Below are 27,350 nucleotides of genomic sequence, written 5' to 3'. Positions count from 1 at the left end.
CAATGGCCCATCAGTAATACAGGTGTAAGTCAAATGCGTTCAAAAGGGCAAAGACGTCGCCGTCAGACGTCTCTCCCTTTAAAGCACAGTCTCCCACGCGACGATGACCCCGGAGGCAGAGGACAGGATTATCAGGGTTGCCTTCTCCTGGCGAGGGACCCACTCCACCCTCCCCATTCCCAGTCTTTCTTCGGGGTGAAGGAGGTTGTTAGCCGAACTGTGTCGCCGAAGAAAATCTGGGAGACGCCCCAGGGCTACCAATGAAGTTCGCCCTCCGGGGACAGCGGAACCGCAAGAGGAACACGCCTCTCCCGCCCCTCCACATTGGGAGACAGCTGCAGGCCCTTCCCCGCCCACGTTCGCTGAGCACGCCGGGTCCGTAGTCCGCGTCGATCACGTTCAGCGCTCTCTTGTCCCGCGGCCTCTAGTCGGAGAGATGCACGAGAACAGCTGGAACTTTATTTACCCCTCCTAAGTCATTCTCGCTCCAGTCTAGGTGTCCCTAAAGCCCGTCACACCTGTGCACAGAACACCACACACGAGCCAGCGGCTCCGCGCCCCGGGAGCGCGCGCGACGGGCCGGAAGTGACGCGCTCCGTACCCGCGTATTCCCGCCCTGCCCTTCGCCTACTTCTCGGTGGCGGGAACCGGGGCGATCGTGCTCACGGCGGCGAATGTAAGTGTCACCTGGTGTGGCGGCTCGGGGCTTCCTAGGCCTGAGAGTCTTACACTTGGGAACGGAGCTAAGACTTGGCGACCATCCCACCCTTTCTCTGTCCCTGAAGCTCTGGGGACGAGCCGGCGGCGTCCAATCTCGGGAGACGAGAGGCTGAAAGGCCCAGGCAGTGCCCGGGAGTACGGGGAGCTGGGGATAACAGGGGATCAGCCGGAGGAATTGTGAGGGTAGCCTTCGCTCTCCTCAGCTCCTGCGCCCTCGATGCCCCTGCGGTGTCTCCTCAGTCCGCACTCGTTCACGAAAATGGTAGCTCCGTGCAGCATCTTTCAGAGCCCTGTTTTGGGCGGTAGTAGTCTTAAGTAATTACTGCATCCTGTGGCAGGGATGGGTGATCCAACAACGTTGAAAAGCTTGGCTGTTTACAGCTGTTAGCCGTTCATTTATTGAGTATCCAAATCCAAGCACGAAAGTGTGTGTACACAGGAGTGTGCTTTCTCTGTGTGTGTGTGTGTGTTTTAAATAAAGTGGAGTCTAATTGACATACAAATAAGTTTCAGGTGTACAACAGTTATTAGACGTTTGTGAAATTATTTAGTATATACCCTATGCTGTACATTACATTCCGTGACTTATTTGTTTTATAATTGGAAGTTTGTACTTCTTAACTCCCTTCCTCCTTTTTGCCCCGTCTCTTCTGACAAGCACCAGTTTGTTCTATCTATCTATGAGTCTGGGTTTTTGTCTGCTTTTTTAGATTACACATGTAAGTGAAATCATGCAGTGTTTGTCTTTCTGACTTGTCTATTTCATTAGTATAATACCTGCAAGCTCCTGCAAGCTCCTTCTATGTTGCCACAAATGGCAAGATTTCATTTTTACATTTGTGCATCACATCGTTATCCATTCATCCATTGATGAACACTTAGATTGTTTCCATAACTTGCTTTTTGTAGTGTTGCATTGAACATAGGGGTGCATATGTCTTTTTTTTTTAATTTTTTTTTTAAATTTATTTGACAGATAGAGATAGGCAGAGAGGCAGGCAGAGAGAGAGGAGGAAGCAGGCTCCCCGCCAAGCAGAGAACCCGATGTGGGGCTCTATCCCAGGACCCTGGGACCACGACCGGAGCCGAAGGCAGAGGCCTCAACCCACTGAGCCACCCAGGTGCCCCATGTCTTTTTGAGTTAATGATTTTAAGTTTTGTTTTGTTCTTTTTTCTGGATAGATACCCAGTAGTGGAACTGCTGGATCATATGGTAACTCTTTTTAGTATTTTGAGGAAACTCCATATTGAGGAAATTGTTTATCATAGTGTCTGCACCAATTTACATTCCCACCAACAGTGCATGAGGGCTTTCACAATTCTTTTATTTAACTTTTATTGATTGATTTAATCTTTTATTAGATGCCTTACCGAATGGGCCTTACCTCCTTTTACAGCACGGGAAGCTGAGTCTTATAAATCGTAATTCAGTCACCAGATGATATGGATCATCTGTTGTGTACCAGTTACTGCTCTTGCCACTGGGGAAAGGCAGTGAAAAAAGTAGAATTGCCACAGATGCTGGGGATTTTCAGGCAAGCTAATGATACTTTTCTGTCCCTAAAACAGCCTTCTGCTGCCTGGAAGAAAGTTTACATGAGTGTTTTGTTTTGTTTTTTAAGATTTTTTTTTTTTTTTTGGCAGAGAGGGAGACAGCTAGAGAGGGAACACAAGCAGGGGGAGTGGGACAGGGAGAAGCAGGCTACTCTGAGCAGGGAGCCAGATGCAGGGCTTAGATCCTGGAACCCTGGGATCATGTCCTGAGCTGAAGGCAGACGCTTAAGGACTGAACCACCCAGATGCCCCTTCTTGAGTGTTAATAGTAGTTATCTTTTGGGTGAGATTTTGTATGCCTTTTTAAAACAACTCATACTTTTTCTCTTTGTTTTGAGTTCTTCCGATGAGCATGTTACTAACAAAAGAGCTGTTTTCATTTTAACAGGACAATGCCCAGCCCAACCCTCCCCCCAGAACAGGTTCTGAAGGCAGTCATTGGCTCTATCAGTAAAACAGGCCCTTGAATGGAGCTCTTGGTCCAGAAAAAGAAATGGAAGTTCTCATTTGTGGTCCCAGCACTCCTCATTGCTTAGTCCATTCCAGGGTCTGAGCTAGAGCTAGGTCCAGGACTGGAATGGAAGAGACTGTAGAAGCCCACAGACAGTTTGGTCACTTATGACATCATATTTGTCAAAAAGTGTGGAACTCTTAAAAAATTTTCAGTCATAAGATTTATCTTTGATCTGTAACTCTCACAATAGATTCTAAGTCCCTTAAGTGCTTTGGCCTCTTTAATTGATCCTGTAGCTCTCAGTACAAAACATTTAGAGGATGCTAGGTCATGAGGTGATGACCTTTATTTGGTAAGTAATTATTAGAATATTTTGCACAAGGTTAAGTGTGCTAGGTGTGCTTTCTTGCTATACTTTCTCGTAATGATTTCAAAAGAACTTTTCCTTTTCTGTCTTGCTTCTGGTCAGCGTGAAGTAACCATGCAGGCTTTTCTAAAAGGCACATCTGTTAGTACTAAACCACCACTGAAGGATCGAGGAGTAGCTGCCACAGCTGGAAGCAGTGGAGAGAACAAGAAAACCAAACCTGTCCCATGGGTGGAAAAATAGTAAGAATGCTTGTATTTTTCTTGACATAGTTAATAAATTACTTCTGTAACCAGTTTTAGTCACTTTTTTTGTTGCTGTTACTTAAGAGGAGGATGATTTACTTTGTATAGATGTCCTTGAAAATCACCCCAAAATGTTAAGTCCTAAAACCTTGTAACTAAAAGTACCATCAAATGATCAAGCTTAATTATTTTAAAGATGAACAAAGGTCTTTCCTATAACTCAGGTCTATGGCTTTACGGATTAAGATATAGGAAGAGAAAACAGAATTTAGAACGTGGCCATAAGCTCTTGGTCAGAAGTTCAACATAAACCCAAATAATCTGTTACCTCTAATTACAGATGAGTGGAAATTTTTGAGTTTTGTTTATACATTTCTGGCAAAAACGCTTGAAGTGGCTAATTAAATTTCAGTCACCTAAGTGATAATATGACAAGTAGTTGTAACCCCGGTGTTGCCTCAATTATTATCAGAAGTTTGTGGCTTACGTACAGGTCAAATAAGACCCTCAGGTGTTTTGTTTGGCACCAAAAATGATTTAAAAAATATGAAATTTCACATAAAAATCCAGATTTTTAATTAAAAAAATAAATTATACAAAGGGAAAAAAGTCTAGATTTTTCAGCTTCTCAAGAGATTAGGCAGAACTAGATGCAGGTTCTCACTTGACAACAGTTAGATGGATCTGAGTACTGCTTCTCATTCTGGAAAGGTCATATGTTCCTCAGTTTACCATAGTTCCTTCTGTTTTCTCTTGCCTTATACTCTGCCTTCTTTTACTCTTATTTTCTCCCTGGCCCCTGCAAGTGTTTGAATCTGAAACCCTAGTTTATAACTTACGCTGGTTTCCCTAGAAAACATTATCTGACCTAAAATTCCTACCTGGCATTGACTTGATGGATTAGAAATGTATAAATCAAAGAAGAGCTTCTGGCTAGCTAAGTAAACACAATACCTAATCTTAGGATTAGGAGTGTAACTTTGTTCCAGCTTCTCTTAAAATCACCAGTTTAATGTTGTAAGATGAAAAATGTATGTTATTCATTTTGGTTAAACTTGTTCCTTAGTTAGCCCTCAATCAAGTCACTAGGTAGGCATTTTTTGTGTAGTTAGGTGATGGATGAAATTGGTATTAATCAATTAACTGTATTAACCAAAATGTTGCCTATCCTGAGGTTATTAAATAGTTCTTCCTTTTCAGCTTAAGTGCATGATCTTATCAAAATACAGTGCTCTAGGCAAGTGTTCACTTTAAATTTTTCACGAGTTGACATTTGTGGTGCAATAAAATCTTTTTGCTCAATTTTTGTAAGTATTATAGATGCAAATTGCATTTATAAAGGGAAAAATGACTTCACTACTTCAGTATGTATTACCTTAAGGTAAATATAAATGATGTTTCCATCTGCTTCCAGTTATGAAACTTTCTCATTTTATTACCAATATATGAGGATTATCTTGATATTTTAGTAAAAGGAACACTTAAGACATTTCTGTGGCTACTATAATATGCTAAATAATCTCTGGACTTTTTTCCAGTCGCCCAAAATGTGTGGATGAAGTTGCTTTCCAGGAAGAAGTGGTTGCAGTGCTGAAAAAGTCTTTAGAAGGAGCTGATGTGAGTAGCAGATGATGTTTCATGTCATTGGGAGATTTAAGTTTTAATTTACTCATTCTTTTCCTTCCTTTGATAATCAACGCCTGCCCCCCCCTTAAATACTAGCTGTGTATACAGTAGGCCTTTGATAACTATTTGTACAACGACAATGAATTCAACAATTATTTACTGAAGAATTATTTATTTAGGGCATTGTTATGTAGTACTTAAGTAGAGACCATTGAACAAGACATACAGGGTTTCTTTTCTCATGAACTTTGATTTTTGGTGGGGAGAAGCAGAATACATGTGGAAGCCCAATAAATAAGAAAATAATAGATAATAATATATGCTATAAAGAAGAGTCAGGTTCTTTGAAAGTATAATTGCTCACCTAATGTTAGGATTTGGTTTGAACTACAATACAAAAAAATAGTATTTAATTCTGCTTATAGCATTGTGTCTTCTGCTGTCCAAATGTGGCATAAAAAAACTCTTGAATGACTTGCATTGTAGAAGAGTTAGAGACAAGATAACCCTATCAGAAGAATTAGCAGCTTAAAATTGTATATGATGAATTGCTTTAAGAGCTCAATGAAAGAAGGGGAAAAGTTGCAGATAAAAGTAAGGTGTGGTTTTTGCTTTATTCCCAAGGAAGATTTGCTTCCTTCCTTTCAACCTGGCTACTTTGAATTAGAGGTTCTTTGGGCTCTTGCTGCCATTATTCAATTCCCGGAATTACACTATAATAGTACATATTTTGAAAGAAGTTATATTTATTAAACTATTTAAAATCCTTTTTTGGGGTGCCTGGGCGGCTCAGTCTGTTAAATGGCTGACTTCAGGTCAGGTCATGATCCCAGGGTCCTGGGATTGAGCCCTGCTTCGGCCTCCCTGCTCAGTGGAGAGCCTGCTTCACCCTCTCTCTCTTCCTGCCACTCTGCCTACTTGTGCGCGCTCGCTGTCTCTCTCTCTCTCTCTCTCTGTCAAATAAATAAATAAAATCTTTTTAAAAAATAAAATCTTTTTTGGGGGGCACCTGGGTGGCTCGGTCAGTTAGGCAGCTGCCTTCAGCTCAGGTCATGATCCAAGGGTCCTGGGATCGAGCCCCGAATCAGGCTCCCTGCTCAGCAGAGAGCCTGCTTCTCCCTCTCCTTCTGCCTGCCTCTCTGCCTACTTGTGATCTCTCTCTCTGTCAAATAAATAAATCTTTAAAAAAAAAAAATCTTTTTCTTCACCAATTCTTGTTTTGATTTGATCCAAATATCTTTACGTTTTAATTTTATAATATACGATTTAATTGTATAGTAATAATTACACAGATTGCAGGACAAGATGTATTTTAATTGGTAGTATTCTCAACTCTTGAGGCAAATGTAGTGGGATTATGACCCTGTTCTTGACTATATCATCTATCTTACAAGGCTGAATTAAGAACTTTCTCTTTTAAAACACTTTTTTAATATTTTATGTTTCTTTTCAGACCTAGTTTTATAAAACTTAAAGATGAACTAATTTTTTAAACTCTACAGAGTACAGAAAAATAATTTATTCTTTCATTTCCTCTAGTGTATGTGCTGCTGAAGTGAGCACTCTTTCATTTACATTAAAAGATTTTAAGGTAGAATTACAGTAGATAATTTTCAGAAATCAATTTTAAGAACTAGTATTCCACATACAGTTCTTGAGTGTACCATATATAACACTGATATATAATGTGAGCTTTAATAATTTTACCATGTTTTAAAGAATTTAAGTTATCATATGTGATAGTTATATGGACAAATTATTACAAATGTTGAGGTATGCATGAATCAAAATAATAGTTAAAGATGAGGAAGCCTAGGAATTTTTTTTAATATAATTGACATACCCAAACTGACTAGCCCAAAGCTACCAGAAGGAAGGAAATAATAAAGATTAGAATGGAAATAAGTGAAATCGAGACTAAGAAGAAACAATAGAAAAGATCAGTGAAACCAAGAGCTGCTTCTTTGAGGGGCTCCTGGGTGGCTCAGTCTATTAAGCGTCTGCCTTCAGTTCAGATCATGATCCTGGGATCAAGCCCCACATCAGACTCCTGGCTCAGCAGGGAGCCTGCTTCTCCTCCCCACCTCCCTGGTCATCCTCTCTCTCTCTCTCTCAAATAAATAAAATCTTAAAACAAAACCTAGATGGTTTTTTGAAAAGATAAACAAAATTGATAGACCTTTAACCAGATTCATCAAGAAAGAGAGAGGACTCAAAATCAGAAATGAAGGAAGAGAAATAGCAAATGACACCACCGAAATACAAAGAATTATAAGAGAATATTATGGGAAAGTATATACCAACAAACTAGACAACCTAGAAGAAATGGATAAATTTCTAGAAACATACCATCTTCCAAAACTGAATCAGGAAGAAATAGAAAATTTGAATAGACTGATTATTAGTAATAAAATTGAATCAATAATCAAAAACTCCCAGCAGCCAGAAGCCAAGAACCAGGCGGCTTCACAGGTGAACTCAACTAAATATTTAAAGAAGAGTTAATACCTATTCTTCTCAAGCTATTCCAAAAAATAGAAGAGGAAGGAAAACTTCCAAATTTGTTCCATAGGGCCAACATTGCCCCGATACCAAAACCAGTCAAAAAGCTTAGGAGGTTCTTCGGTGTTTGTTTTTAAGTAGTGAAACTCATAGCCTGTATCTTAAGCTGTATGCTATGTAATAGCATAATGTAATAGTCTTCAATTAATATATTTATCTGTGCATTGGTTTATTTATTGGGCACATGTTGAGTGTTACACAAGATGTTGAGAATACAATTGCGAATAGAACAAATAAGGTTCTTGACCTTAAGCTTACCATCTAGCGATGTAGACAGGTATTTTATAATTAAACCAAAACACTAAATAAAGAACAATAATTGCAAATTAATGTATATAAATAAATAGTTGCAAGTTGAATTAAGTGCAACAAAGACTGACGAGAGAGTAACAGAGGAGTTCCTCTTTAGACTGGGTAGTCAGGGAAGGCTTCTGACTTGTAATGCAGTAGAAGCTGGGGAAGCAGAAAAAAAGCAGTCAGACCCTAGCTCCTGGGGGACAGTATAGACTACAAAGTGCTTAGTTGGAGTTCATTGTAAATTGGAGCCTGGAAAGGTGAGCAGATCATGGATGTCCATAAGGACAGGTTGGTTTTTGTTTGTCTGGTTTGGTTTTTCTGGGTGGAGTGGGAAACCAGTGAATAGTCTTAAGTAGCAAGCAGGGTGGCATCTAATTTGGGTGAGGAGTGGATGGGAAGCCTGGGGGTTAGGCAAGAATGGAAGCAAATAAACTGCTGCCTAGTTTCCCATGTGCAGTGATTGCTTTATGTGAAAGGACATACTGAAGAGTATAGTTTTATGACAGAGCTCAGTAGAATTTAGTACATTCATCAGTCTGTACCACAGATTAGTTGCCTGCTTGATAGGAGCCGAGCTAGTGAGATTTGAGGTATAAAAGAAGATAATTAGTGATTTACTCTTACCCTTTCTTCCTATAATTAATTCTCCCTGATATATGTGGGCTTCCCTACAGGGTATATAATCATGGAATAGAGTCCTACCAGGCACTTAGTAAACTCTTTTTTTCCCCCACTCTTGGAACATCAGCTGATCCAGAGCCCTGAGAAGTCTGTTTCATTCCTTTTCTCTCTGTGTTAGCAAGCTGAAGTTCTCCTTTGGTCTGTTTCCCCCTTGAAGCAATGGACATCTTTATAAAATAGAAAATCTTGCCCAATCCTGAGCAGAGGGGTGGGATAGGGAACAGATAGAAGCCTAAGATTCCCTTCAGAAAAAAAGGGGTTTCGAGGTGCCTGGCTGGATTAGTCGGTGGAGCTTTGCACTCATGATCTCGGGGTTGTGAGTTCAAGCCCCACCATGGGTGTGGAGATTACTTAAAAATGAAATCTTTTTAAAGAAGAAAGACAGGTTTCTAATTTGTACAGAAAACTTCACCTAGGTATATTGGGTATAGAACAGTCATAAATATTGCTTCAGCTTAAGATGTTAGACATTTTTGGGGGGAAAGTGTAGTATTATGTGAAAAAGCAGGATTCACAACTGCTAATAGTGTGATACTGGTTATATTAAGAAATATTTGTAATCAGATATGTGCCCTATTAGAGGAGTTGTTGTACTGTTCCATAGAGATTTTCAGTCATCACTTTCATCTGTTCGTACCAGAATACAATTTTTAAAAAATAAAACTTAACTTTTGCAGCTCCCTAATCTCTTGTTTTATGGGCCACCTGGAACTGGAAAAACATCCACTATTTTGGCAGCAGCTAGAGAGCTTTTTGGGTAAGTTGAAATTTCTCTTTTTTAAAAAGACTTGACACCAAAAATCTCTGCTTCTTTAACCTCTTTAACTAAAAGTTTGTATTTGGTTTCTCTGTAAGGTGATTATTTCTGTATTTTTTATTAATTCAGTGAGCGCATTTCCAGTTCCTCCCCTCCAGTAAATAAGCTTGCTTACATCTTTTGTAATCTTCATTCTAGACCTTATTCAGATGTTTGAATGTACTACAACATAGGAAGCCTCATGATTTTTTTCATCACTTTAACTTTTTCAGTTTGATTTCGGACCCCAAAGGCCCTGTCTTTAGTCATGCCAGTACTTTCATCACTCCCTGAATGGCTGTGTTCACATTTGTATCTTTGTGTGATAGGATCTGCTGTGTCTCATGCTAATGACCCCACACCACTCCTTCTAGAGTTCTTTCTTGTTCTGGCCTTTCCAGACCCTGCCTCAAGTGGCTAGGCCAGCTCCTTGCCCTCAAGTATCTTGAGTGTTAGCAGAGTATGTAGTGGTTGATGCAGAATTCCAGGTTCTCTGTGAGCCACTTTCTTAGATTCTTCTTCCAGGATTGACTGTCTTGCCTTACCATTGTAGAAGAGACTTTCACGTACATATGTGTGTGTGTGTGTGTGTGTGTGTGTGTGTATACATATATATATATATATATATATATATATATATATATATATATGATATATATTGGCCCAGATATATATCAGCGCAAGTATTATATCTCTAAAACATGCACCAGTAGCAAAGTCTATCTTGATCACTTCTTGGCCTTTTGACTAAGATCGAGTGTACCAAAGACTATCTTGAATTTATCCAGAACTTTGGTATCAGGCATATGGTCAAAGGATACATCTGAAATCCTACATGTGAAAATAATCAGATGCCTCTGAAACCACCAAATATTTGCAGATAATTAGTTCTATTGAAATGTAAAGAAAGAAAAAAAGGGGAAAGTGCTGTGAACCTAATACTTTATTTTTTTGACAGCAATTTTTATTTCTCAAGGAAATTATAAAAGAGCTTTTTTGATTATTCCACAACTCAGAAACAACCTGAATCCGTTTTAGTAATGTAATCATAATGAAACCCAAGTAGTTTGTTAATAGTTCTTTGAGAGAACATCCATCCAAATTAGATAATTATTAAAATACCCTATTAAAAATGTTTGTCCTTATAGAACTAAACTTAATTATGAATTCCACATTTCATAGTATATGTGGTTTTAAAATGGAGAATATATGCACAGAGCTTTATGATTGTGCCCATAAAAAAATGCTTAGGAGGATAGCATGGTGTTTAGGAAAACTAAAGACAAAACTAAGTCCCAACTCTTGTTTTTTTAACTAAAAAATAAGTCTGTGTATAGTAAAGTAGAGGGAAGTTTTAAAAAGTGAAGACTTGACAGGGTGTGCCAGTTATTTTAATTTTGATTTCTCAGATAACCTAATGGTGAGCTACTTTTAATAATTGTTTTTTAAAAACTCACTTTAAAAAAAAAACAAACCTGTTTATGTTTTAATCCAGTAATAGTCCTTATAGCAAGCTACCTAATGGAAACAATTGAAAATAGGCTCTATTACAGCATTATTTAAAATTGTACCATATTTAAAACTATTTAAAATATCTAACAATAGAGTGTTAAATTAAGTAAATGATGGTACAGTCATAGGATAGAATGTCATATTGTTACTAAAATGGTAACTACAATGGTTCTGATAATGTGGCAAGATGTCCATGATATAATCTTAAGTAGAAAATTGATTTAAAGTTTTATGAATTACGTGATACCATCTACCTGTTTTTTAAACTTAATGGGAAAAAAAAGTGCATGTCTCTACAAAATAAAAAATACAAAAGTGATTGCATGCCTTCCGTCTAGTGTTTACTAGGTAGTTTTAAATTCCTACAGAATGCAATTGTTAAAATGTGGTTCAAATCTCAGTTATTTATATGCTCTATTATTTTTCGTATTTGTTTCATTTTGACATAGGCCTGAACTTTTTCGATTAAGAGTTCTTGAGTTAAATGCATCTGATGAACGTGGAATACAAGTAGTTAGGGAAAAAGTGAAGAATTTTGCTCAATTAACTGTGTCAGGAAGTCGTTCAGAGTAAGTAAAGCTCACTTTTCCTTCTTCATACCATGTCATTGCATTTGTTTAAAATACATGCTTCTGCCAAATGTCCAACTCCTTTTTTTTTTAAGATTTTATTTATTTATTTGACAGAGATCACAAGTAGGTAGAGAAGCAGACAGAGAAGGCGGGGAAAGCAGGCTCGCCGCAGAACAGAGAGCCCGATGTGGGGCTCAATCCCAGGACCCTGGGATCACGACCTGAGCCGAAGGCAGAGGCCTTAACCCACTGAGCCACCCAGGCACCCCTGTCCAACTCTTTTTTTATCTTGGAGCATATGGGTTTTTTTTATTTTATTTTTTTAGTAATCTCTACAAGCAACAAGGGACTCAAACTTACAACCCCAAGATTAAGAATTTTGTGCTCTACTGAGCCAGCCAGGCACTTTATCTAAATTATTAAAACCCAGAAATGACCTTTCCATTATAATACTTAATTTTAAATTGTTTAGGTGTCAAGGGTTTTGAACTTAGGTTTTTGTCTAAGGAGTATTTATTAATCAAATTTGGTAGTTTGGTGGTACGCTGCTAGTAAAAAATCCTGATTTTTGTTATTGTGATATTAAAAAAAAGTTCTGTTAGATATCTTAAGCTTCAGTATATACTTCCTAATTAGGGTGACCATGTAAGTTATTGTACAAACTGGGACACTTTTAGATTAAAAGAGGAAGTATTATTAATAATTTAAATAGGACTGTCCTGAGTTAAACAGGGATGTTCAGTTAGCTACTTATAATCCTTATATGGCAAAGTTCTAAGATTAAGTTTTTTGGAACCTGGCATGTTTTTAAATTCTTATTGGAGCACACTTTAGAATTTGTAGAAGGTGAATGACTGAAATTTGATTATCTACCTTGGATTGACAATGCATATATATCCTATATTTGATAAGGGACTTCCATCAAGAGTATATAAAGAACTCATCTATTTTAATAATCAAGAGAAAATCCAATTTAAAAGGCAAAGGAATTGAGTAGACATTATACCAAAGAAGATACAGTGGTCCCCCTTTAGCTATGATTTTAGTCAGTTTCCATGGTTTCAGTTGCCTACACTCAGCTGAAGGCCAGAGCAAATGATTCACCTTCTGACATAATCATCAGGTCATTAATAGTAGACTAACATCACAGTGCCTGTGTCATACCTCACTTTGTCTCATCACATAGGCATTTTACCATCTCACATCACAAGAAGTGGGGAGTACAGTCCAATAAGATATTCTGAGAGACCGCAGTTGCATAACTTTTATTATACTATATTGTTAAAATTGCTCTGTTTCTTTATTATTGTTGTTAGTCTCTTACTGTGCCTGATTTATAAACTGAATTTTTTCATAGGTATATGTGTATAGGAAAAACATGGCATATATATTTATATACTGTTTGATACCATCCAGGGCTTCAGGCATCTGCTGGGGTCTTGGAACACATTTCCTGTGGAATGTGTTCTATACAAAAGGCTCATAAAGCCATTAGCCATGGAGTAATGCAAATCAAAACCATGATGAGATACGACTTTATGCATACTAGGATGGCTCTTAGCAAAAAGACACCATACTGGCAAGAATGTAGAGAAATTAGAACCGTTATACTTCGCTGGTTGGAATGTAAAATGGTACAGACATTTTGAAAATAGTTTGGCAGGCCCTCTAAAAGTTAAACATAGCCTAGGTATATACCCACAAGAAATGAAACCATAGGTCTACTCAAAACATGTTAAAAAATGTTCATTGCAGTGTTAGTCATGGTAGTCAAAACACGTAAACCACCCAACTATCCATCAACCTATGAATGAATGAATATAATGTGGTATATCCCTTTGCTGTATTATTTAGCAATGAAAAGGAATGAAGTAATGATATACTACCACATAGATGAACCTTGAAAGCATGCTAAGTGAAAGAAGCCAATCACAAAAGACATCTTATTAATCCATTTATATGCAGTGTGCAGAACAGGCAGATCTGTGGAAACAGAATGTAGAGATCCATGATTGCCTACAGCTGGGAGAACTGGAAGGCGTGATGGGCGTGGGGTTTCTTTTTGGGACAATGAGTGTTCTAAAATTAGATTTTGGTGATGATATATGAATTATAACTTTGTTTCTCTGAATCAGTGGGAAGCCATGTCCTCCTTTTAAGATTGTGATTCTGGATGAGGCAGATTCTATGACCTCAGCTGCTCAGGCAGCTTTACGACGTACCATGGAGAAGGAGTCTAAAACCACAAGATTCTGTCTCATCTGTAACTATGTCAGTCGGTATGTATATTGCCCTAAAGATAGATGCTAGGCAGCCTTGTTTTGATAACCTTAATTAGGGAGAGGAAGAAATGGAAATAATGTTTCAAGACTATAGTAATTTCTCCTCCATCGAATCTTGATTTGTTGATAAAAATGAGTTCATTGATAAAAATGGGGAAAATCTTCTTCAGACACTGACTTTTTTTTCCTTAATATCTTACAGAATAATTGAACCTCTGACGTCTAGATGTTCTAAATTCCGATTCAAACCACTGTCAGATAAAATTCAACAGCAGCGATTACTAGACATTGCTGATAAAGAACATGTCAAAATTAGCAATGAGGTAATTACTAATTACTACAAATATTTTAATTATGAATTCCTTTGATGAATTCATAATAGGTCCTGAAAGTATCACATGTGGTACTTTAATTTCTGATGCCTTCAGGCAAAGTTAAGCTAAAAGAGCAACATTTGGAATGTCTAGGAATTATAGGTTAAGCCTTATTATCAGTATTTCAGAGAGCCAGAACTAGGGCATACTTCATACACATAATGTAAATTCTCCATTAACAAATCTGCACAATGGTGAGATTTTAGTGTCCTAGCTACTGTTTCCTTAAGGAGTGAATTTGGTGATGAAATTTTGGTACAGAAAGAGGATATATAGGCCGTATTCATTTTAACATAATTTTAAAATAATTTGAATCGTCTTTGCTAATTTTCCAGAAAATTGGATTAGAAATATGGAACATTTGTCTTTGCAAATTTCTTTTGAAGGCAAGAGATCTCTAGCCTTCCACTGGACTGATGCTGTCTCCATGAATTCTGCCATCATAGGACTGATTAACCCTCCCTTAAAACTGAAAATAATTCTCCCACTAGCTCTAGGCTAAAGCTGTGTTTTTCCACTTTTATTGAAGTCAAAAAGTCTAACTTGGACCATCCATTGTAGGTTAAAAAAAAAAAAGTTTTTTTCTTTCCAGGGAATAGCTTATCTTGTTAAAGTGTCAGAAGGAGATTTAAGAAAAGCCATTACATTTCTTCAAAGCGCTACCCGATTAACAGGTGGAAAGGAGATCACAGAGAAGGTGATTACAGACATTGCTGGGGTAAGAGCACAAGATACTCTAAAATTTTTGGTTGGGCTTGGGACTCTTAGAAAATTTTCAACTAACAAAATGTATTCAGAATGCTGATGTGCTGGTTTAATCCATTCAGGCAGCTTTAACAAAATACCATAAGCTGAGTGGCTTATAAACAAATATCCCAGTTCTGGAGGCAGGGCAGTCCAAGATCAAGATACCTGTATTGAGTATCTGGTGAGGAATAACTTCTTAGTACATAGACTCCTAGTTCCAACTTAACTGCATTCTTTCTGGCAGAAGACCTTTAAAGGGCACTAATCCCATTCATGGGTGTTCTGTTCTCCCGACCTAATCAACTTCCCAAAGTTCTCAGTAGGGATTTTTAACATGAATCTTGAGGGCATTTAGTTTATAGCATGTGCCAAGTACTATGCTAGAAACAGTGTAATAAGGAAATAACCTGGAAGCATTGCAACACTTCAGGAATATGGCAGTTGAGATTTAATAGGTATTCCTTTTCTTACAAATCTGACCAAGGGTCATATATAAAGGGGCAGTATCCCATTTAGAGAAATCGCTTATGTCAGGGTTTATCTCTACTACTAGTAGGATCCCTACTACTTATTCAAGACTTAGTTCCTAAGATATTTTTCTTACCATCATGAAATTGATAGCTTTAGTCCCCTTTACCTTCTGGGTATTATGGGCTTTCTAAAAGTAATCTCATTAGTGGCATCTTTACTAGGAAAGGGGGGCACTTCCCCTTAATTCCCTTTTTAAGCTAGTAAACAGATGTTAGCCACTGCTAAGGCAGTTAGAACCACTTCGGTGCGAACCATCGGCCACAATTTTTAGCTGCTCACCCACTGACCAGATGAGCTATTCTTGTTCCAACATGGACCCAAACTTGAAACTATCAGAAGCAAAGAAAATTCTGTATACATCACAGAGACATTAATTTCTTAAAACCAAAATGCATCACTATTACATGATAGTGACTAGACTAAAAATGGTCTGAATCAGGATTAAAAGGTGACAGCTACCTGGAGAGCTTATTTCAATAGCTTCCTGGAGCTCATGACAGGAGCATGAGGTCTTCCAAAGTTCTCATCCTTTGCCTTCCCAAACTTTAGGTAATACCAGCGGAGACAATTGATGGACTATTCGCTGCATGTCAGAGTGGCTCATTTGACAAACTAGAAGCTGTGGTAAAAGTAAGTCACTTTACTGGTAACTTTGGGGAAGGGAAAAAAAGTAAATGAGCATACCAAATTCAACTCTCTTGCAGGACTTAATTGATGAGGGTCATGCAGCAACTCAGCTTGTAAATCAATTTCACGATGTGGTGGTAGAAAATGATAACCTTTCTGATAAACAGAAATCCATGATCACAGAAAAACTTGCCGTAAGTAGACACTTCTGCACATTTCAGCAAAATGTGTTAAATACAACCCAAAGGGAAATTTTCCTAACTTTTTAATTTTCTTACAGGAAGTAGACAAATGCTTAGCAGATGGTGCTGACGAACATCTACAATTGATGAGCCTCTGTGCGACAGTGATGCAGCAGTTAACTCAGAATTGCTGAAGTGTTCATTTTTGTAAGATTTCAGTTTTCAAAGTATGATTGATAAAAATAAAATGACCAAAACACCTTTAAAGTGAATATACAATTTATTTAACATTCAAACTTCATTAAGACATGTGCAATATGGCAATTTTACTGGGGGTTTAACCCTACCTAGGATATGATTGCTTGCTGGGGCTTAGCAACAGGGTCCAGTTCACACTTAGCACTAATTAAATACTTTATTGAATAAATACAATACCAAACAAAATGCATTCAAATGCTTTCTAAAAAAAAAAAAAAATCAATTTTAAAGGCCTCTCTATTCAGGCTAATGACAAACACAATAAAGGCAGATATGCTAGTTTAACATAATTGGCTGATTTTATACAGCACTTATATCTTTTAGTCCACAAGTATATTATTAAATGATAGAGAACATCTAATACAACCATTTCTACAGAACTAGGAAATAAATTTCTAAGAAAGAAAGATTTTACAGACCCCATCTTTTATACCCAACCCCAACAGTCTAACTCTAAAGAGGATAAAGCCAATGCCTCTCCTCACAAGAGCTCACGACTAACGTCGCTTTGCTATCAAAATCTGTATTTCTGATCCGTTATGAGCATTGAGACAAGATTCAAATATTCCCAAAGAAAGAAGCACAATGCACGTTGTGATCGCCTATTCAGCAACAGCGAGCACTGCATTCAAAACTATCTCATCCCAGGAATTAAATAAGGTCAGCCACATTCATTGGCATTTCCTCCACTGTAGTATTGTAGAAAGTCTCAATGTCACGAAGAATCCTCTTGTCTTCTTCAGTAACAAAGTTTATAGCCACACCTTTCCTCCCAAATCGACCCCCTCTGCCAATTCTGTGTAAGAAAAAGAAATCAGAGCAGTTAGAATGCTACTTCTCACATATAGATGAACTATTGAACATGATGATCCACTTGTTAACCATCAGCTGCGGTTTACTTAATAAGGGTTATAGTTCGTGCTTCTAATTGGAGCGCACTAGCTGCTAATCAATATCTAGAGAAAAAAATCTTCCTTTGCAGTTAGTGCCAAAAGGATTCAAGGCTTGTCTGGCTGCAAAATGAGATTTTATCAGGTGTCTTGAGCATTACTTTTAAAGCAGATGACAGTATTGTGTTTGGGGTAGTGAAATTAAAGCCCATACCAAAGTGGGCCAGCCAAGAGCAGATGTCAGCCTGGGACAGATGTAAACACCAGGGATAAAACAAAAAAGAACAGTTATGTAATCCATTTCGACGCACCTCTGGAACTGTAAACTGTAAATACAAATGCTGCAAGGTTAACTATTGTCTAAAACTTACTTTTTCCAGTGGGAAAACAGTATTTGGTATGGTAACCCAAACTTATCACTGCTTTTTTGCTCAGTTTCACACGTTGTAACTCAAAATTACTCAAAACGTGTTTACCTCCAAAACAGCTTTCTACCTTCCTGATAGAAACCAGACAACACAAACCACCTAACATACATACAAAAATGCCTTGGCTGGAGCAACTTAAAAATATCAAATAATCATGACAAAAGAAAAACAAATATAAATACCGACTCGCTCTTTATTCAAACAGTGTGCTGTTTCGCTTATGATTCCACGTCCTAAATTACGTCAACGCCGTTTCTGAGCGCCATCTCGTCATCAACTGCTGCTATCGACTCCTGTATTTTTTAAAAAGTCTTTTTTTACATCATATAACAAAGTACAGTTCAATTTACTTAGGGATAAAGCCACTATAACTAAACCAGGGACTGCTCAAATTGCTACCAGACAACACCAAGAAAATCCCAACTACAGAGGAATCACCAAGAAAGCACATGGACACAAAAACTTCACTAAAAACTCAAAAGTAAGCTAAGACCAACAGATCTAAACAACCTCATATGTATGTAGTTAAGTCCACAATCTGGGCAACATTTTACGAGTGTTTTCCCACTGCAGATGACCAATCTTCCCAAATACCATTTTAGTTCTACCTTACCTAGTTAAGTCTTTTTGCTTCCCTGATACGAAGTTACCTTTCAAACAAATCAGTCCATAGAAAAACCACACATGAATTCATTTTACCAATACAGTAACAGCCAAAATGCCACCTACTCACCTGTGAATATAGTTTTCACGATTGGTAGGTAGATCATAGTTTATAACCAATGACACTTGTTGCACATCAATCCCACGAGCCTGAAACACAATGGTACAGTGTTCAAATTCTAATTTAAACTAGACAGCTAGGTAATGTAGGCCACAAAATAGTAGTGAACTATATTTAGTGGTATAGCCCACTGTGGAGTGTGGTCTTTTCTTTATTCTCCCAAAGAGCCCAAGCTGGTAAAGGTTATCAAAAAACCTTCCCCCCAAAACAAACTTTTGGTAGGCTGAAAAGAATAGTAAGAGACTTACCAACAAGTCAGTAGTGATCAAAACACGGCTTGACCCTGATCTGAATTCCCTCATGATAACATCTCTTTCCTTCTGGTCCATGTCACCATGCTGCAAATGAACAAACCTTAAATCAAGAATCACCAGTCAAATCAACTATTTGATTTTTACCGACATGTATGAGACCAAGCGTCCCTGGCTGCTACAGGGGTATAGCAGACAGGTATAGTTAAGAAACAACTTTATTTTGAGCAGGGGGAACGACAACACAGCACTTAACAGCTATATTGTAGTCTAAATCCTGCTTTAATGAAAATACAATTATCACTACCAGAACACCTCTTACCAGAGCAGAAACTGTGAAGTCCCTGGCATGCATTTTCTCAGTGAGCCAGTCCACCTTGCGCCTTGTATTGAGAAAAATAACAGCCTGAGTAATCGTCAGTGTCTCGTACAAGTCACAAAGAGTATCCAACTTCCATTCCTACAATTTTTCAAAGTTAACAGTTATTAAAATCTAGCTTCCAACCCATGTAAATTAGAAATTCATTGTTAGGCCTATCCCAAGACATATTGCACCAAATCTTAAGACTAAGGACACTGGACATTAAGAAAGAGGTCCACCCCAGTCTTTACAACCTAGTGCAGTTACTTTTCTTCTTGTGTGTACTCTGCTAGCATTATTACAAAAACTAAGGCAATCCTAGTTTCTGCAATTTTAGCACAGTGCTTATACAAGAAGGTTAAAAAATAAACTACATGTTAATGTTTAGTAATTAGATAAATTACCTCTCTTTCAACATTAATGTAAAACTGTTTGATTCCTTCAAGGGTCAATTCTTCCTTTTTCACCAGAATTCGAATTGGATCTCTCATAAATTTTTTGGTCACTTCCAATACATCAGTTGGCATTGTGGCAGAAAGCAACACAACCTTAAAAAAAAAAACAGTGATTATATTGTCACACAAAGAGCACAACTTTAAAAATACTCAAACTGTTTGAGACCCAGTGTTTCTACCTTGCTATGAAATCATGTAGTTATGCACCAACTGCTTTAAGCAGGGGTAGGAAACACACATCAGGTATACTGTATGTAACCTGCATTAAACCTAAGCCCCAACCTACTATCGGACAGAGTAAAATTAAAGCTCACCTGAATACTTGTATTTAATTTTTGGAAAATCTCATAGATTTGATCCTTAAACCCTCGGCTCAACATTTCATCTGCTTCATCCAAAACAAACATTTTGATCCATTTTGGAGCTGACAAAGAAAGCCATACATACTATCAGCTCTAAATGTGCAGGGACACTAAGTTTTCAATTTCTAGTAATACAAATTATACTCCCAATGAACAATAATACTTACAAAGGTATCTTCTGTTTAACATATCAAATACTCTCCCTGGTGTACCAACAACAATGTGTGGTGCTTCAGCCTGCAGTTTTTGCATTTCGTTCCGAACATTGGTTCCACCAATGCAGGCATGACAAGTTGCTCCCATATAGTCGCCAAGGGCCAAAATTACCTTTTGGATCTAAAAGCCAAAACCCTTAATTATTATCCAGGAGAATTACAGGCTGTGACTAAACTTCCAAAGCATAATGGCAAATATCTGGTCTGCAAATAGCTTCTATGCATGCACAATATTTAACTGCTTCCAAGCTTAAAATACAGACTGATCTAACTGCTTCATAATAAAATTCCCTTATCGTGTCTCTTCCTTGTGCCTTGTCAAACTTGAGATCCTGTTGCCCCAGATACCAGCTAGGTTAACTGATTTTAGTTAAATCATTTCCTACACTGCTTTTCATTGTGTAGGTAGGTAGGTGTAAATAGTGGAACTCTGCAATTACATCTAAGACAACTTGTTGATACTTTAGTTTTTCCCAAAGTACTGGACCTGATGTCCTCTTGACCTTAAAACCTAGTTTTATTAGCAAGGTTTTACTTCAAAGCCAATATAGCAGTGAGCTTTGAAAACATAGCATGCAACAGATGCATCACAAACTACTGAGACAGTCAAATGATAACATGTCACTGCAGTTTTCATGTTGCACAACTGCATTCAAACTTAAAAATGGGAACAGATCTAGTCCACCCTGAAAAGCTTTGGTTTCTCAAATCTGTTACACAACCCTGCAAACCATACCTGCACACCCAGTTCCTATTTTTAACTTTCAACAAAAACTCCCTGCATGCATGGACATTTAAAAGGAGGGCTCCTACTGACAGGACCAATTTATACTAAGTTTTAAATTCTTCACAGTTGTGAAACCTGAAACCTATGCAACACGCAAGCAGTTTTTTTGAACTACACTATCAATACCTGTTGAGCCAGTTCTCTGGTGGGGGCCAATACTAGTGCTTGGGTCTCCTTGAACTCAATCTCCAACTGTTGCAGGATGGAAATAGCAAATGTGGCTGTCTTGCCAGTACCTGACTGAGCTTGAGCAATCACATCATACCCTAAAAAAAGTAGGATACATATTTACCGATCCCACATCAAACCGCCACTTCTAGTTCACACCATGTATTCCGTTTGGAACATTAATTATGCCCAAATAATCAAGTGATCAGCAATGAGTATTCTCTTCATTTCAGGTCAGTCCCGAAAGATGATTGCCATCATTTCACTTTAAGGAATACAAACAGGTGCTAGTCCCCCAGAAGTTATTTTCCCTTTTATGGTCCAGGTCTATGTAGAACAGTTAATTCATTTTTAAAAGTACGGACTAGTTCTTTTACCTTTAATACAAGGAATAATAGCTCTCTGTTGAATAGCTGAAGGCTTCTCAAAACCATAAGCATAGATGCCCCGAAGAAGAGACTCCTTTAAATTCATATCGTCAAAGTTATCAACAATCTCATTCCAGTTGCTCTGCAAATTACATATAGAAAAGACTGAATAAATGGGATGAACGAGTTCACCTTTCCAACGTTTCAAAATCAACACACATTCTTACCTCGATGACACCATCGGGGTCCATTCCCTCTGGGCCTCCATGTTCTCTGCCGACAAGAATACTGCAGTTAGAGAACATCCCTTTCCCCAGCCATCTTAACTACACATGAGGGGAGCCCTATTATACAGCCGGTCTCATCTGGCCACCCTCCCCTGCACGTGCACACCCCAAGGCAGTAAAGGAAGCCGGCGGCGCAGGGCACATAACGTTCCGTGCGCGCTCGCCCGGAAGGCCGGCAACAGGGGACGCCCAGGAAAGGCCCCACGGACGCCGGCCCTCCCCCACCCCAGGCCCGAGCGCCAGGCGCTCCCGTCTCGGCGGCAGACCGTCTCGCGAGAGCTCCACGCGCTGAGCTCCGCCCCTTACACTGCGCAAGCCGGGGTGATTGACGCGGGCCGAGGCCTGGCGAGAGCTATGCCAACGGTTCGTAGGTTCCCCGTTGCCGGCGCGGTCCCTTCCGCCCTGGGGCCTTGGCGAACGGGCGTCGCTGTCACCCTCCCCCCTAACCCCACCTAAAGTCGAGCACTGAAACTCGCGCCTTCCGCCGCCAATAAAGCTTCGGGCCCCGTTACACTGTCGACTGCGGACTGCGCCACCGCTTTAACTAAACGTGCTCCGTATGGGCAGGGGAAACGGCCAGGATTTCAGAGCATCTTCGGGAGAAAAAAAAAAAAACACACCCTCCAACCACCCCGTTTTTGTACCCTTGTCTCCCCGCAATCCAGGCCCTACCCATCATGGAAGCTTCTCGAAGGGCAGAGGGGTGCTAACCCCCAAGGAAACGCCTATGAACCCAGCGCTTCCTGCCTCCACGCCGTCCACTACCATCTCCGCTGGTATCAGATGACCTTCACCACAAATTAGCACCGCCGAGAAGGCGCCATACCTGTTATAATCCGCGGAGCCACCAGACATGATCCGAGGAACCACTCAGCGCCCGACTGGAAAGACAGCGGTACCGCGCCACCCGTTTTTTATAGGCTCGCGGCCGGAACCCGTTTTCTGCGGAGGAATTTTCTCGTCGCTCTTCGGCCATCCACCAAATTGTGATCCTGGGGTCCTTACCTCAGAAAATATCCTAAACGAGTGGGTGGGAAAATCCAAATTTGGTGATTTCTCGATCTTACAGGGCCGCTGGAAATCCCAGGGTCTTGGGGGAAGGTTGGGACTCTTTGCCTTGCGGCGGAAGAATATTGCAGCAAGTGGTGGCCAAACCGCGCTCCCCGCCCGCCCCGCTCCTACGGGGTTTCCGCGTCCCTGAAGCAGAGGCGGCCGGGGGAACCGAGCGGGACCGGGAGGCGGAAGCCTGGGGTGGCTGCGTGCGGGGCGGCCGGCGTTTCCCCGCGAGCCCGTGGGGCCGAGCTTGCCGTCCGCCTCTGGCGCTCGGGGCCGCGTTGGAAACCCGGCCGCGCTCTGCACTGGGGAGGAGAAATGGGGTTGTTCCACCGGCTCCCACCCACCGCTGTTTAATTCGACGGTAAAAGGCTGCCTGCCCTTTAGCTGAGCGTTTAACATCTTTTCACATCTTAAAAGTGTGAAACTCCCTGCTAGGGAAAATGTCGGCCACCCAGCACGTCCCAGAAAATCCGGCGTACCGTAGTACATTGTGCCCAGCGAGGAAAAACCGTGCAGTGTCCCTTGCAAATTGTCTCTGGAGTAACCAACTCTGTTCTCCCCATGTTGCCTCTGGTCTTTCCTCGCTCTCTTTTTAAAATAAAACTAATAATTTTTGCGTGTGCGGAATACCCGATAAAATCATTGTGAACTTTTGCAAAGGGTTAACAGCTAAGGAGTAATTTTCCTTGTAACGCAGGAATTTAAATGGACGCTTCCGGCAGATAGCTCCATGCCCCTTTGGGACTAGATAGATTGTGATTCTGATCTATACTGCTCATTATTTTCCAAAAGGCTTTGAACTGTAATTGCTTAATACCTAATGCATGTTGATTTAATGGAAATTGAGAGCAATACAACCCTTGCTGCTTAAATAAAACTAAATGATTCTTTAAGACCCAGAGGTTTTCAACTGTAGCCCTGACCCAGGCCTGGGTTAGGCCCAATGCATTTAGTCACTTAACTTGAAAACACTACCCACACTGCAAGATATTACCAGGGAAGCATTTTCTCATTAATTCAGACGGCCACCTAACGGCTGCTAACTGGAAAAGTTGATATAATTTTCTGTATCTGTATATGATAGTTGATTCTAAATACATGTTTTTTCAAAAAATTATTATTGTTCCAGGAACTCTGACATAAACTGACACCAAGATGACAAAGTAGACATGGGTCTCAGTTTAGGGATACTGCTCCTTAACCATCTCCCTATAATAATGTTCAAATACAGATATAACACCAGTTATTTTCTGAGAATGGAGGTCAAAGATCCTTATTGTCTCATCTAAAACCTACTAAAACCCTCCTGGGGTCTGAGAAACCAAACGAAATACTAAATCCGAAAAATGACCTACCATTTAGTCTCACTGGAGTCTTTAGGGTGAAACCAATCAATCACAGGGTGAAATCAATCAACAATTAACACCTATTGTTGACTGTTTTCTTTAGCTTTAGTACTACTGTTACATGCTGTGGAGGATTTCCAGACTCTCTCAAAAGGAAATAAACAAGAGCTAAATTCTTGTTTAGGTCACAGTTGCTGAAGGGGTTTCAAGGTTTAAAAAAAGCTTCCTGGGGGCCTGGGTGGCTCAGTTGGTTAGACTGCCTTCAGCTCAGGTTGTGATCCTGGAGTCTTGGGATCAAGTCCCGCATCAGGCTCCCAACGCCATGGGGAGTCTGCTTCTCTCTCTGACTTCCCCTCTCATGCTCTCGCACTCTGTTTCTCTCTCTCTCTCTTTCAAATAAATAGATAAAATCTTAAAAAAAAAAAAAAAAAGCTTCCTAATCAAAAATCTAGTCAAAATCCAAACCCACTGCACCTGCAACGCTACAATGTATTTCCAACGAATGCTTTGTTTACCACATCTGTATCAGCTTACGGAAACACCATTAGGTAACAGATGAGTTAAAGATCCAAAACGCACATATTAACAAAGTTTGCTATCAACAGAGAGCATATTCATTTGTGGCTAAGATAAACTTTCTGCTTTCTTTAGATCTAAAATTAGAGCCTTCTCAAAGCCCACTGCAACTACTTCTTGGCTAACCTGGATCATGTGAGGCCATTTCTACTCTTCAATAGCCACAACTGACAACTCTAAACCCAGCTACTAATTGTAAGCCATCGTTCACTAATGAAGGAATTACTATGAATTTGTCAGTTCAAAAACAAAATTTTAGAAACAGTAGGCTTTATGCTGATAGTGATGGCTTCTTCTGGAAAGTACCATGTATTCCTTCAAGGTTCTTACATTATTTCAAGTCCATCAGTTGATCTTAAGTGATAGGTGTTTAAAGTAGCGTCTTGATAAGCTATAGAGATGCAAACATTCGTTAAGGTATGTGTTTGGATCTTTAACTCATTTATTATTTATTAATGTCATTTATTGTTTAGTAAACACAATATAATACATGCTTGTCCTTACATCTGTCGTTTAAGTGTTTAAGAAGAATTGCCTTGAGCTGGATAGGATAGGATAGCTGGATAGCTACCCACCTGTATTATTCAGGTGCTGGAGGAAACAGGAGGCTAGCTTCTGCTGGAATGTAGGTGGTTCCCACTGATGTAATGTGAAGGGCAGCACTCACTGACACATCCTGCACAGTAACTCTGAAAACCATTTGCATAGAGGTAAGTAAAGATTCAGAGAGTTGAAGGAAATAGTGAAAATTGAGGAGGACCACAGAAAGGACTGTAGAAGCTGTATATAAGGACTGGATTTAAATCTTTTAACCCAATGTTCTTAAATTCTATTGTGTAACCAAGACATGGAGAGTTGTTGGGTTTGTTTTTTTTTTTTTTTTTTTAGCTCTACCTTCATAAAGACTAAAATAAAAATACATTATTATACTTCAAATCGGTGCATCCAAAACTGTAGCATGAATAAATATCAATGGGAAGGTCTACTTGAAATGCCTATAGAAGTGAGCTCTGTCCTCCCACCAAGATTCAGGGGATTGGATCTGAAGTGGGGCCCACTTTTTATTTTGAAAAACTCAAAACCTAAGGAAGAGTTGCAAGAATAAAGAAATGAACACCAAATCTTTGTCACACTTATCAATTGTTAACCATTTACTACATTTGCTCTCTCTCAGTTTTATTACTTTTTTTTTTTTTTTTGCTTTCTGCAAATCACCGACATAGTAGTGATACTTGACTCCTAATACTTGACACTACATCAAAAAATAAAGACATTCTCCTTCCATGGAATCACAGGAATATCATTATATCCCCCCAAGTTTACTATTAAAATAATATCTTCAAAACTATCCATAGTCAACACTTCTCAAGTGTCCCAATAATGTACTTTATAGCCTTAAAAATAAAATGTAGGCCCCAAGCAAGGGTTACACATTATATTTAGTGAGCCTGTCTCCGTAGCCTCTTTTAATCTAGAACAGTACCCCGCCTTGGAGAACGAATTTTCTCATTAGAAAGACTATTACATGCATATGTATAATGTGTATATGTGTATGTGCTGTGTGCTTGCATTTCCTGCGATCTCGTGAATCTGGTTTGCTTGTTTTTTTCCGTCTTCTAGGACATTCACATTTGTGAAGATTCCAGAGCAGTTTGGTTTCATTTCTTTGTTTTAGTACGTCCCACACTTTTAATTTGTCTGATTGTTCCCTCATTATTAGGTCCAATGTCAACATTTTTGGCAAGAATATTACATTTAGGGCATGAAGGATCCTCTTCAAGCCATCATATCAGGGAGCACATGGTGTTAGACTGTGTGATTCTGATTCAGGTTAATCTACAGACAACATTCTGAAGAACGCTTACTTGTAAAACCTTGTGAAGTTGTGTGTTTTATTTGAAGTCATGAAACTTTGCCAGAATTCTCTATGACCAGCTCTAATCCTTTATTGAAAGTGCTAAAACTATCAACAATAAACAGATAACTATTATGGTATGTAGCATGGCGCTGGGTCCTTGCAGACATCAAGAAAATGAAAAAGGCACAAGTCCCACTTTGGATCCGATAGAGAAAGGAAAAGAAGCACATAAAAACGAGAAGACTTCTCGATCAGGTGATCAAAGATCAGAAAATTTGACAATACTCAGGAAAAACACATATTCTTTTGCTGGTGGGAGTTTAAATTAGTATAACCTTTTTGAGTATATTTTGACAATATGATGAATTAAAATGCGCATGTTCTTTGACCCAGCAATTCCAGCTAGGAATTTTATCCTATGCATAGATTAGCACAAGAACCCAGAACTCTCTCCTACACTGTCTTCTGCCTCTCTTCCCATTTTCCATCCCTACACCCTCAAAGAACAAGAACATCTATTCCTCGGCACCTGGGTGGCTCTGTCAGTTAAGCATCTGCCTTCCGCTCAGGTCATGATCCCAGGGTCCTGGGATCGAGCCCCACGTGTCCACTCCCTGCTTAATGGGGAGCCTACTTCTCCCTCTGCCTCTGCAGCTCCCCCTGCTTGTGATCTCTGGTTCACTCTCTCTCTCAAATAAGTAAATTCTTAAAAAAAAAAAAAAAAAGAGTATCTCTTCCTTTTGTCATTATTTTAATAGCCAAAAAACAAAC

General features: G+C 39.3%; 2 protein-coding genes across 4 annotated transcripts; one reads left to right on the top strand and one right to left on the bottom strand.

Moving 5' to 3' along the window:
- The first annotated feature begins 630 nt into the window (after positions 1-630).
- RFC4 (replication factor C subunit 4) lies at positions 631-16,397 on the top strand. 2 transcript variants are annotated; one of them, XM_080827509.1, is made up of 12 exons: positions 631-676; positions 1,697-1,841; positions 3,198-3,337; positions 4,879-4,957; positions 9,184-9,263; positions 11,264-11,383; positions 13,522-13,665; positions 13,871-13,991; positions 14,635-14,760; positions 15,870-15,950; positions 16,025-16,141; positions 16,228-16,397. In XM_080827509.1, the coding sequence occupies exons 3-12, from the start codon at positions 3,210-3,212 to the stop codon at positions 16,321-16,323; spliced, it is 1,092 nt and encodes a 363-aa protein (XP_080683635.1). In that variant the 5' UTR covers positions 631-676; positions 1,697-1,841; positions 3,198-3,209; the 3' UTR covers positions 16,324-16,397. The 2 variants fall into 2 exon arrangements, with proteins under 2 accessions (XP_080683635.1, XP_080683636.1); XM_080827510.1 differs by lacking the exon at positions 1,697-1,841 and having other exon boundaries at positions 634-676.
- Positions 16,391-22,925, bottom strand: EIF4A2 (eukaryotic translation initiation factor 4A2). Of its 2 annotated transcripts, XM_080827491.1 has the most exons (11): positions 22,570-22,925; positions 21,684-21,729; positions 21,466-21,598; positions 21,047-21,186; positions 20,086-20,254; positions 19,871-19,980; positions 19,506-19,649; positions 19,063-19,200; positions 18,738-18,827; positions 18,439-18,518; positions 16,391-17,183 (listed from the first exon to the last, which is right to left on the bottom strand). In XM_080827491.1, exons 1-11 carry the CDS (start codon positions 22,596-22,598, stop codon positions 17,039-17,041), a joined length of 1,224 nt encoding a protein of 407 aa, XP_080683617.1. In that variant the 5' UTR covers positions 22,599-22,925; the 3' UTR covers positions 16,391-17,038. The 2 variants fall into 2 exon arrangements, with proteins under 2 accessions (XP_080683617.1, XP_080683618.1); XM_080827492.1 differs by lacking the exon at positions 21,047-21,186 and having other exon boundaries at positions 22,570-22,634.
- Between the last annotated feature and the right edge of the window lie 4,425 nt (positions 22,926-27,350).

The sequence above is a fragment of the Martes martes genome (genome assembly GCF_963455335.1).
Source record: "Martes martes genome assembly, chromosome: 1".
Classification (NCBI taxonomy): Eukaryota; Metazoa; Chordata; class Mammalia; order Carnivora; family Mustelidae; genus Martes; species Martes martes.
Note: the sequence above shows the minus strand (reverse complement) of the source record. Positions and strands in the feature narration are given on the sequence as shown.